General features: G+C 41.9%; 1 protein-coding gene across 1 annotated transcript in view; it reads right to left on the bottom strand.

Moving 5' to 3' along the window:
* LOC116676964 (E3 ubiquitin-protein ligase HECW1) overlaps positions 1 to 13,144 on the bottom strand; it is a 194,835-nt gene that overhangs the window by 86,047 nt on the left and 95,644 nt on the right. Inside the window, 2 exon segments of the mRNA XM_032507731.1 lie at positions 190 to 241; positions 244 to 342. Coding sequence (XP_032363622.1) covers positions 190 to 241; positions 244 to 342 — 151 coding nt within the window.

The raw sequence follows: 13,144 nt of genomic DNA on the forward strand, positions 1-13,144 counted from the left end.
TAAAAAGCACTACATGGGTATAGTGCCTAAAAAGCACTATATGGGTATTTTAGTTAAAAGTTAAAAATATTGATGTATTTTGTCAAATAACAGTGTTGGTATGCCAACACATGTCACATGATTTATAAAGGCTATAGTGTTGACTATAATCATTATAGTTGGAGTTCTCTATATGTATTGACAGTCTACCTCCTGTTGAGTTGTTCCATTTGCTGTGTGGATCCTGAGCGGGGGATGCCGCGTTACACTTGGTGCTGTGGCTTGGTCTTTGCCAGGTTGTGGTCCGGTTCACATGATCCACATAGAAAACTCTGCCATGGCTGTCGATACGAGCTTCCCAGTCTGTGGCAACAGAGATGTGAGGGAGAATTAGAAAATGTTATTAGCTAGGTTTCTGTGTTTTGGTGTGGGGGTGGGGGGGGGGGGGGGGGGGGGGGGGGGGGGGGTGAAACATGAATTTAAAAACAACACCAAAATAATTTGTTATTTTTATTCAGTAATTTAAACCCAAAAATACAAATAAAAAAAAGCAATAAAATCATGAACTCAAGTGTCATTATGTAACAAATAAAACATAACACGTGTTGGTCTGTACAGTAGTACGTTTGCTTATATGAAGTGCAGCAGACTGATGTCTCACTCCCCCCCCCCCCGTGTGTGAAATACAAAACTCCTTCCCACATATAATAGATAAATTAAATTAACAAACGACAATTCCAGAATTTTTGTTTTGTTTCAGAATCCCACACATGCAAAGCACAACCAGCTGTAGACAAAGTGTGATGCAGGCTATTTAATAAAGCAAGACATATCTATATACATGTGTCCGTGTTAGGGGAGGAAGGTAACCTGCACATCACACGCATACACCACATGCAGAACGCAGGGGGGACTTTTTTCCTGCTATTATATTAAAATGCTGTGAGCTGGCAGAACATAATGGAATCTTGGAGATTATTCCTTCAGAGCGGTGTGCAGTGAGTGAAAATCTTCTTGAGTTGAACCGGAAAGACATCAGTTTTAATCAGACTCACCCTTTGTCGGGTTAATTAAGTCTACTAATACCACCGCAAATCAAATCTTCACCATCAATCTTCAACCATCAAGCCATTAAAACTGTATAGAAATTAAAATGCAGATAGGTGCTGATTAGCTCTCATAATGGGCCAGTTGGGGAGCGCACTGCATTGAGTCCATGAGGCTAATATCCAATTTGGTTTTGAAGTATTGTACAAGCCACAACACCACAGGCCAAGCAACCGGCGCGTTCCAAACAGGCTTATTTTCACTAGTATTAAAAATTCTCTCTCAATTCTAAGGCTGGTTCTTCAGGATTGTAACAACTACTACTACAACATATCCTGGTTTGAATGTAATTTGGGTCCCTGCAATCCAACATACTGTAAATTATTATGTATCCCAATCCAGAATTCCTGGAATTTATCACAGGACCACAGGACATGAAGTAATTGGCCATCCTCGGTCTTACATTTCCAACAACTTGGTGTGTTTTATAATCCAAATCCATACGATCTGGAGTAAGTCCAATAGAAGCAATGCATTATCGTTAACTAAATGAGGCGCACTCTCACATTGCGTGACAGTGTTAATATTCGTACAAATTCTCTCCCACACCTCATTATCCAACATAAAACTCAGATCCCTTTACCATGTCTTCTTGAGGGCTGACCAGGCTCCATCCCCCAGGTGCTGCATATAAATAGAAGCATAGAATAATACCAAAAAGCCTCATGACTTTTCCATAGTTCAACACCTTATCTAAACATTGTTGTGCCTTTGGGACAAGAAATTGATCCAAAAAATCCCCAAGAACAGATTGCAACGTTACAAATATCTTAAACCGAGACCTTGGGATTACAAATTGCTATAACAAGTCAAAGGATTTCAATTTGCCACGAGAGACCGATTGATTTTCCAACCAATCTCTCCAAAAAAGGGTAGATCTACCAATACATAACTCAGAATTCCCTGAAATGCTCCATAAGACAGCCTTCAAATTTTGTGGTAAACACTATCTTTCAAGAACTCTGATTCCCTTTTGGCTAGGGTCCCTGAACGCAGCAGGAGTCCGTGCACAGGTGACCGGGAATATAAATACTCTGGGCACCCACTTCTCATAGTCATCCACTGCATGCGAAAGCGGCTAAATGGTGCACACAGTCAAATGTTTCTACGTTAAATAGTTTAATTTTCTGGACAAGTGGACTAATTTTGGTGTTCTGGGAAACACCCTGGATCCTGTGGAAACACGCATCAGTGTAAAGGAAACTTTAAGAAATTGGAGAACGGGGACACCGCTTTACTGAGTCGAGTTAACTGGTTTGGAGAGTTTTTCGGTGAATAACTGACAAGTGAGATGGATCTGTTTAGTTTAATAAGGACCATCTATGGAACCAAAGAAATGGAAACACAGTTAGGAAGCTTAAGTTTCAAAAAACTGTGCAGGATTACTTCCCTCCACATCCTCTGAAAAATCCGACGATGCAAATTTTCTTCCTTCTCCCACGGTTTTCCAGTTCATCAATATGATTGTTTCTGTCAAGCACGTGTCCTTCCAGCACTCTCAGTTTACCCTCAACTGGATCTACAGCATCCTCCAGCGCTGAAAATATTCCACTTCAGAGATCTGATTTGTATGGCTGTTGAGTTCTTACATGCTATAGACCTGCAAGAGTTTGCGAAAGGAAATATTTGTAGGCTGTAATGCAGAAAAATAACCATTGTGGCGCACCATCTAAACTAATCGTGACCTCTCTTCAAGCCGCTTCTCTTCAATTAAAGTAATAACCTTATTTAGTCAATTTGCCAATTTTAAAAATCTTAACATTTGACTGCATTAAGTAAATTGGACGGTAAATTTTACAGTCTCCTGGGACTTTACCTTTCTTAGGAATCAAGTATCAAAGTCTGCCTAAATGTTTGTGGTAGTGTGCCTTTCTCCAGTGCCTCTCTCTATACCTCTAATAAAATCAAGCCGAATTGCAAAACTCTTAAAGAATTCTGCTGTGATGCAATCAGGTCCCCGCAGGCATGACCCTTTAATATCCTCCATAGTTAAATCTGCATGAAGGAGTTCTTTGCGCTTTTGTCAGTTGGGTGAACCCTAATGGCTCTATGAAGGAACACATTTCATCAGTAGAGATAGATATTGACAAATAGTGTAAAATTCTTTAAAAATCTTGTTACTATCACGCAAACAGAAAGATGGACCCACAATACACAACTCAGATAAGTTAAAAAGCTAAAGTTTATTTAGCAAGCTTAATAAACTTACAGCTACAGTGTCCAAATTGGCAGGCAAAGGGAAATCCCAAAATACAGGCAATCGTCAAAATCCAGTAAAGCAACAGGAACTCAGAATACCAGGACACAGGGAAGCAAGACAATCACGCACTGGGTTAAGGGGTAGACTCAACTTAAATACACATGACAGGGGAGACAATAGACACAGGTGCAACACATTAGGGCGGGGACATGTAATCACAAAGGCTGAAAAAATCAACAAGGGGAAGTAAATCAGGACAAAACTATGGGAAACAGAACCCCTTCAAAATAAAGCAGGAAATGGAAAAACAACTAGAAAATGTGAATCTAACTCAAAACAATAACTTGACACAGGGACAGGACGTGACAGTTACTATCTAAAGTTGCTGTAAAAAGAGCTCCAGAATTGGATCTAACTGCATGAATAGTGGGGGCAAATTCCCTCTGTTTTGTGTACGTAGTGAGTTATGTTCCTGCTTTGTCTCCCTATTCTGTGACATTCTTTGCTTTGCCCGCCCAGGAAATTTGGCCCGCCCATGAGAAATAGAGAGACATCATGGCTTTCAAACGAGCAACAGCTAAAGACACAAAAATGGCATGTCCTAAGCAAAGCTCATTGTGGGACTGGCGCTAGTGGCTGTAATTTTTCACCAGGAAAGAGACTTCAGATCCAGTATTAGGGGACCACTAAGGCCTATATAAAAGAGACTTCAGATACAGTATTAGGGGACCTCTAAGGCCTATGTAAAAGCATACAAAAAGCACCATGTCATGGGAACTTTAATACATAGAGCAGTAGTGGTAGTGTACACATCCCCACCAGTGCAAAAAGGAGCTGGATACTTAAAAGAATGAGGTGCCCACACATACACATACACAGATGCTGACATTATAAATGTGACATTCTTGATTAATAAGCTAATTTTATTAATTAAGTATATGTTACTTTCTTTACAAAAACCCAGTTATCAACACCATCATAGACTGGTAAAGTGCTGAGTGAGGAGAGAAGTTGAAAAGAGGCAAGTTGTGTCTAACAGGACTTTTCTTTATTTGCCTGGCAATCCTACTGTTGCCTTTTGCCATCCATTCACAAATTTTACAGGGCTACGCGGCAAAGCAGACCGCTTCAATAAATGGAATTTCCCGCTACAGCCAAAACCAGGTCTGGCAAGTGAGGGAGCAGTGTGACTGCGGAAACTTTTCACTAAATGAACTAAATACTTTTATGCAAGATTTGATACATCAGATTTCTCCTCAGAGCGTAACTCTACCAGATAACAACTTCATTGTGGCCCACCCCTAGTGGTAACAGATGAGAAGGTGCATATCAAAAACATTGATCCAAAAAAGGCAGCTGGTCCTGATAAGATCAGAAGAAGTGTTCTAAAGGAGTATGGCGAACAACTTAGCCCTGTATTTGGGAACCTGTCATCTAAAAAAAGCGACTGTGGTCTGCAGCGACTGTATTTTATGAGGAAGGTGAGACAGTTCAGAGTAGAAAAAGACATGATGGTCCTTTTGTATCACTCTTTTGTGGAGAGTATTTTAACTTTCTGCTTCATTGACTGGTATTTGTCTTTGTCAGTGACAAAAAAAAATGACACAGGACAGTTAACATGGCTTGCAAGATGGCTGGACATCAGTTACATTTTCTGACCACAATATACGAATCCGGGGTGGTGATGAAAGGACAAGCGGGGACGGGCTACATCTCGTATTCCTGGTGTATGAGGTGCTGCCATCAGGCAGAAGATATAGGGTGCTGTCCTTACAAACCAATAGGGCTCACAAATCATTTATTCCTACCAACAACATGTTACTAAATAAGTTGGGGCAAATAACGTGATCCTCTCTGTGGGATAATATTGCACATTACAATGTCACGGATGATGATGCACCCTACTATTGATAGCCCACTGGTGCTAATGGGACTTTATAAAAAAAAAAAACTATGCAAAGTCGCAGTCTAACACACTTCTCTGCTTTTCCATTCCGGGAGTTACCTAGTCAAAACCCCATAGTGACGGTGTCTGCCCCCCAACCATCGAAATTATTTAAATCAAAGTTAAACAGAAGAGGAGCGGTGCATGAAAACATTATAACAATTAAAACCACAAGTGCAATAGTGCAAAAGAATAGGAGAATTAAATGTGGACTCTAAAACATCAGAACTCTCTCTTCTAAAGGTGTACTAGCAAATTAATTAATATCATATTATAATGTTGATTTATTTTGTCTTACTGAAACCTGGCTGGGTGATGGAGAATATGTAAGCCAAAATGAATCCACCCCTCCCAGTCTTAATAATACTCACATTCCTCGAGGCACAGGCGGAGGAGGTGGAGTTGCAGCTATCTTCGATTTTAGTCTACAAATCAGCTCCACACCAAAGTTGGAAATCACTGCAACCAATTCTATTTGTTATAGTGTACCGAGCATCTGGTCCATACTCTGAGTTCTTATCTGAATTTGGAGAGTTTTTGTCAACTTTAGTCCCTAAAACTGACAAAGTTACTATTGTAGGGGATTTTAATATTCATGGGGATGATGGGAATGATAGCCTTAGTATTGTGTTTTTCTCTCTATTACATTTTATTGGCTTCTCTCGAAGTGTTCATAAACCGACTCACCGGTTTAACCACACCCTCGATCTTGTTCTGGTATATGGTGTTGAAATTGAACATTTAATAGTGTTCCCAAAGAATCCCTTTCTATCTGACCACTGTTTGATAACTTTTGAGTTTATACTGCTGAACTACACGCCATTAGGCAAAAACTTCTATACAAGACGTCTATCTGATAGTGCTGTAGCTAAAGATGGCCGCACCAGGTACAGCAGGGGTAGTCTCAGCTCTCTTCATACATGTGCTACTCATGAGTCATTTTGTCTATTCCGACACCGGTCAAACACTGACAGATTATAATTTGTATTATGTGAAATTGTCATCATCACACATGCTAATGATAATGCAAGCAAACAAGCATTTTGGATTTGGAAAAAACGCTCTGGCTGCCACGTTCATTCATCCGCACCTTTTCGGCCGTCCCTCAACACACACCAAAACCACGCTTAAACCACAACAAACCCTCGCATTTATCATCGCAATCTGCCTCCTGCTATCCGGGGACATCCACCAATGTCCAGGCCCGCTGAACTGCCCAACAGATGAGAACCATGTCAACACCACCGCTAACAACAGGAGCACCATCGACAACTTACAGGTACTCTCACCTTGTTCATTTTACGCAGCATTACAACAATCTCACCTCCGTCCTTGTGTCCCTCCTGTGAGCGACGTGGTGTCACCGGAGTCCAGGACAGACGAGGCGGAAAACAGGATGGAGCCATTGGAGCCCGGGAGTGGCGTTTCTACCTGGGACAGACCGCGTGTGCCAGCCCCGCTGCAACGTCATCCCGGGACATCACACCACATCCGCGTAGTGGAAAGCGGGCCCCGCCGCCATCGACCCCAACGCGCAAGCAGACCGTCCATTTTCGACAGTCCCGGAGACTCCATCTGCCCGTCTCTGTTTCCACCTGGACCTCACCCTCACCTGTTGCATCCCCGCGGCGCTCACCAAACGCGTCATTGGCAACTACGTCATCAGAACATCACCAACACAAGGACCGTTAAAGGCCTGCGTCAGAACGGGCAACACTGGAGACATGGAAAACGCGGAGTGGACTTCCGCTTTCTCCGCACTCTTCCCAAGTGTAAGATCATCTCAGAAATAAAAATAGACCTTCTCAATACCCAGTCACTGTCAAACAAAACCAGCTTAATTTTTGAACATATTCTTGAAAAACAAATACATATGATGTGCCTCACTGAAACCTGGCACAAACCAGAGTCATATCTGGCACTAAATGAAGCCTGCCCCCCAGGATACACATACCTGGAGAAGGCCAGAACCACCGGCCGTGGTGGAGGTCTTGCTGTCATTCATCGCATAGACCAATTTACCACCCCCCTCCCACTGCCAGAGCTGACCACATTTGAGTGTCTTTCATTCAAATATAGATCTCATAAAGAAGTAATAACAATACTCCTCATCTATCGCCCCCCGAAACCACACCCTGGTTTTATCACTGAGCTGCAAGATCTACTCACATCACTCTGTACAATAACCCATAATATACTCATTATGGGAGATTTCAACCTCCATGTTGACTCCCCCACAAACCGTCCTGCTGTAGAGTTTCTTGAACTCCTGGACTGCTTACATCTCACACAACATGTCACAGTACCCACACATATAAAAGGCCACACTCTGGATCTAGTAATAACAGACAATGCCCCCATCACCAACATGAGAGTCTATGACTTGGGCGTGTCTGACCATAAGGTGATTTCCCTGAAAATGCCCCTAGCAAGTCCATACTATAAAACAAAACGTCAAATCCAGTTCAGAAATTTAAAAGCAATAGACACCATCCTCTTTAACCAAGACATACAGCAAATTCCACTAGTCACACAGTTCCCATCAGTTAATGGCTCTGTTGACTACTATAATTCCAGTCTTTACAATATCCTTGAGTTACATGCACCAATCAAAACAAAAACAGTTACCTTCTCAAGGTCAGCACCTTGGTACACAACAGAGCTCCGTAGGCTGAAAACAACTGGTCGTGCCCTGGAACGGAAATTCATCTCCAGTGGTTTACATGTATATAAACAGGCCTACCGTGAACACCAAAAATCATACTCTAAATTACTCACCACAGCCAGGTCTCAATATCTTTCACAAAAAATCTCAAACTGCACTGGTAATTCTAAACAGTTGTTTGCATCAATAACCTCTCTTCTCAAAGCTCCTACATGTGGACCTGCTGACACCAGTATAGGTCAGTGCAATAGGTTCATGGACTTTTTCACCAACAAGGTGGCTTCAATCCGGTCAAACCTCTCTGCCACTATTTCACCCTGCTCCAAAATTAGTCTCACAAACCCGCTCAACACATTTTCCGTTTTCTCAGGGACTTCAAAGACAGAAGTGGAGACGATCATAAAGTGTATGAGAACCTCCACATGCTCACTGGACCCTCTCCCCACATCATTATTAAAATCCAATATCACAGCCATCAGTCCACTGATCACAGAAATCCTCAATCAGTCGCTCAAATCCGGTCAGGTTCCTCCAGCTCTCAAAACTGCAGTCATCCGCCCCCATCTGAAAAAGCCGTCACTCGACCCTGACATCCTGGCTCACTACAGACCCATTTCAAACCTGCCGTTTTTGTCTAAAATCCTGGAAAAAGTTGTTGTAGCCCAACTACACAATCACCTTCATATCCATAACATATATGAAAAATTTCAGTCCGGTTTTCGAGCAGCACACAGCACTGAGACAGCCCTGGTACGCGTCATGAATGACCTACATATGACTGCTGACCAAGGCTCACCATCTCTCCTCCTCCTACTGGACCTGTCGGCCGCCTTTGACACCGTGGATCACAACATCTTGCTCCACCGTCTCCAGTCTGTGGTAGGACTCTCTGGGACTACACTAAGTTGGTTCCAGTCCTACCTCACAGGCAGGACGGAGCATGTGGCTCTAGGTCAGTTCCAATCATCACCCCACACAGTCAGTTGTGGAGTGCCACAAGGGTCCGTCCTCGCCCCAACCCTTTTCACCATCTATTTATTACCCCTTGGCCACATCATCCATAAACACAAAGTTTCATTCCACTGTTATGCAGACGATACTCAACTATACATAAAAATGGACTCCACACCCCCCTCAGTCTTACCGTCTGCACTTCAGGTTTGCCTGGAGGAGATAAGGGCATGGATTTCTGACAACTTCCTTCAATTAAATAGCAGCAAAACCGAAGCCATCCTGATCGGTACCCCACACCAAACCCAGTCCTCCTCCCTCAGCAGTATATCCATTTTTGGTCATCACATCGCCCTGTCTACCTCTGTCACAAACCTTGGAGTCAGACTAGACTCAAATCTTACATTTGACACCCACATCCGCCACCTTTGTAAGGTCTCCTTCCTTCACCTCAAAAACATTGCCAAACTCCGCCCCTCCCTCTCCCAACCAGATGCTGAGAAGTTGATCCATGCTTTTGTCTCCTCCAGGTTGGACTACTGTAATGCCCTTCTCGTTGGGACCCCTGGCAGGAGCCTGCAAAAACTCCAACATATTCAAAATTGCGCTGCCCGGGTCCTGACGAGGAGGCGCAAATATGATCACATCACCCCGGTCCTGAAATCCCTCCACTGGCTGCCCATTAAACAAAGAATTCAATTCAAAATCTGTCTACTTACCCACCAGTGCATTCATGGAACTGCCCCTACCTACCTCAGTGAACTCCTCACCCCACACACCACCTCACGAAACCTCCGCTCCTCCATCTCCACCTATCGCCTGCTCCAACCTAGGACTAAACTGTCCACAATGGGAGACAGGGCTTTCCAGGCAGTCGCCCCTCGGTTCTGGAACGCCCTCCCAGAGTCCCTGAGGGCCCCACAAACTGTGGAGATTTTTAAGAAGGGCCTAAAGACACTATTATTTCAAAAGGCCTTTTAAACAGTCACTGTTTTAATTTTAGTTCTATGGTGTTTTATTATTGCTTGTAAATTGTTATCGTACTCTGGAAACTGTTTTTAACTCCCTATTAACTGTAGCCCTTTGAGATTTCCTTGTGAAATGTAAAGGGCATTATAAATAAAATGTATTATTATTATTATTATTAAATTTAAGGATGTGATTCCATCAGCTTTTAATTCATTACCAAGTCACAAAGTAACGGAGGACTCCTATGCTAATTTCAGTCCCCCCCAAATCAATCATTTTGTTGATAGTGCAGCAGGCTCGCTGCGAATGACACTCAACTCTGTTGCCCCTCTAAAAAAGAAGATAATAAAACCAAGACGGTTAACTCCATGGTATAACACTGAAACTCGCAAATAAAAGCAAATATTGCGGAAACTCAAGAAGATTTGGCAATCCACCAAACTGGATAATTCTCTTTTAATTTGGCAAGACAGTCTTAACACTTATTGGAAGGCCCTCTGTAACGCCAGGGCAGCGTACTACTCGTCGTTAATAGAGGAAAATAGGAACAACCCCAGGTTTCTTTTTATCACTGTAGCCAGGATGACGGAAGGTCACAGCTCTATTAAGCCAAGTAGCTCTTAGTAGTAATGACTTTATTAAATTATAAAATTATTACTATTAGAAGCAAAATTCACCAAGACCTGCCTTTAACTGGCACTGACTTACAGTATCTCCAAACTCAGGAACCTTAGATACAGCTGTTAAACCAGATACATGTTTAGACTGCTTTGCTTCACTTGATCTTTATCAATTTAATTCAGTTATTTCTACATCTAAACCATCAACTTGCCTCTTAGACCCCATCCTAACTAGGCTTCTTAAAGAAGTTTTACCCTTAGTCAACACTTCTCTACTAGATATAACCAATCTGTCTTTATTAACAGGCTATGTACCACAGTACTTAAAAGTAGCTGTAATTAAACCTCTTCCGAAAAAGCCCAGCCTTGATCAAGATGTTTTAGCCAACTATAGACCTATATCCAACCTTCCATTTCTCTCTAAGATTCTTGAGAAAGCAGTCGTTAAACAGCTGTGTGACTTTCTGCATAGCAACAGCGTATTTGAGGATTTTCAGTCAGGATTTAGAGTTCATCATAGCACAGAGACAGCACTTGTGAAAATTACTAATGACCTCATAATTGCATCAGACAAAGGACATCTCTGTGCTGGTGTTATAAGATGTAAGTGCTGCATTTGATACCATTGACCATCATATTCTATTGCAGAGACTGGAACATTTAATTGGTATTAAAGGAACTGCTCTAAGCTGGTTTAAGCCTTATTTTTTAGATCGATTTCAGTTTGTACATGTTAACAATGAATCTTCCATGCACGCCAAAGTTAGTCATGGACAGAGGTGGGTAGTAACGAGTTATATTTACTCCGTTACATTTACTTGAGTAAGTTTTTGAAAAAATTGTACTTCTAGGAGTAGTTTTAAATCACTATACTTTTACTTTTACTTGAGTAGATTAGTGAAAAATAAACTGTACTCTTACTCCGCTACATTAGGCTACAAGGAGCTCGTTACTCGTTACTAAGCTTCATTGTTTTTACCCCCGCGTACGTCTCATTTCAATGTTTTTTGACAGAGAGAGAGAGTCTTCCGCTGAACGTGACTGTGCTTAACCAATCACACGTCGTTGTGCAGTCACGAGACCGTACTCGTTTCAGCAGCGGGACAGGTTAGCTTTACAGTCGTAGCAAAGCAAAGAAACAGCAGCTACGTTAGGCGGTGTGTTCAGGGTCGACCAAAACAAACGGACATGTGAGCGTTCAACAACTCAACATCTAACCTGAGGAGACGTAGCGGTGGTTGTAGTTTCTGCTGTGGAGAGGTGGATGTTTGTCTTTTAGGTTACATACAGTATGTTGCAGTATCCATCCAAATTTTATGTGACAAGTCTCTCAAGTAAGCTATTTTGTAATTAATAAATTAATTTAAATTTATTTTATTGATTGGATGAACTATAATTTGCCTAAAGATAATTATTTTGTATCTTTGTCGGTCTGATTGATGCTTGTGTTAAGAAATAAATCAGACGTTACTCAACAGTTACTCACTACTTGAGTAGTTTTTTCATCAAGTACTTTTTTACTTTTACTCAAGTAATTATTTGGATGACTACTTTTACTTTTACTTGAGTCATATTATTCTGAAGTAACAGTACTTTTACTTGAGTACAATTTTTGGCTACTCTACCCACCTCTGGTCATGGAGTCCCACAAGGATCTGTGCTTGGTCCAATCCTGTTCACTTTATATATGCATCCTTTAGGCAATATTATCAGAAAACACTCCATAAACTTTCATTGTTGCAGATGATACTCAATTATATCTATCGATCAAGCCGGATGAAACTAATTAGTAAGAAAAACTTCAAATGTGCCTTCAGGATGTTAAAACCTGGATGACCTGTAATTTTCTAATGATAAACTCAGATAAAACTGAAGTTATGGTTCTGGGGCCCAAGCACCTCCGTGGCGCATTGTCCAAAGAGATTGTTACTCGGGATGGCCAGCTCCAGGAGCCAGAGCGTTCAGATATCAGGCTCCTCTCCTGTGGAACCAGGTTCCAGTTTGGGTTCAGGAGGCAGACACTGTCTCCAAATTTAAGAGTAGGCTTGAGACGTTCTTCTTTGATAAAGCTTATTAGGGCTGGCTCAGGAGAGTCCTGAACCATCCCTTAGTTATGCTGCTATAGGCCTAGACTGCAGGGGGACTTCCCATAATGCGCTGAGCACCTCTCTCTTCCTCCTTCTCTCCATCTGAATGCAACCTCATCCCAATAATGCATGTTACTAACTCGACTTCTTCCCTTTCCCGTAGTCTTTTGCTCTCTCGCCCCTCTCCTCTCTCCTCCTATTGCTTCCTGCAGGTGTTTCTGACTCTGGATATGACTCTGGATATTATGAATTTAAATTTATAATTTAAATTAATGTAATAAAACATTCTGTAATCTACGATTAGGGTCAGAGCAGAAAATGACAATGAGTTAAGAGTTGGCACTATTAATAATTATTATCGATTAACTCATCACTTCTGTGCAGTGTAACAACAGGTTTTGGTCCCTGTACAGACAAAATTGTGACACACTGTGTCCAGCTGCTATCCAGCGGCAAGAGGTAGCTCCAGCGTCTAAATTCCACTAAAAACTACAAACTGTTGCTCTTACATTTTATATCTGTGCATGAGTTAAACAGATGGATACAGGTATTACTATTTTTTTGAGCTAAAAACTACTGCTGTATGATTCTAGAGAAACAGAATACTCACAAAACAGATAT

Source organism: Etheostoma spectabile, unplaced genomic scaffold (assembly GCF_008692095.1).
Source record: "Etheostoma spectabile isolate EspeVRDwgs_2016 unplaced genomic scaffold, UIUC_Espe_1.0 scaffold00004148, whole genome shotgun sequence".
NCBI classification, from domain to species: domain Eukaryota; kingdom Metazoa; phylum Chordata; class Actinopteri; order Perciformes; family Percidae; genus Etheostoma; species Etheostoma spectabile.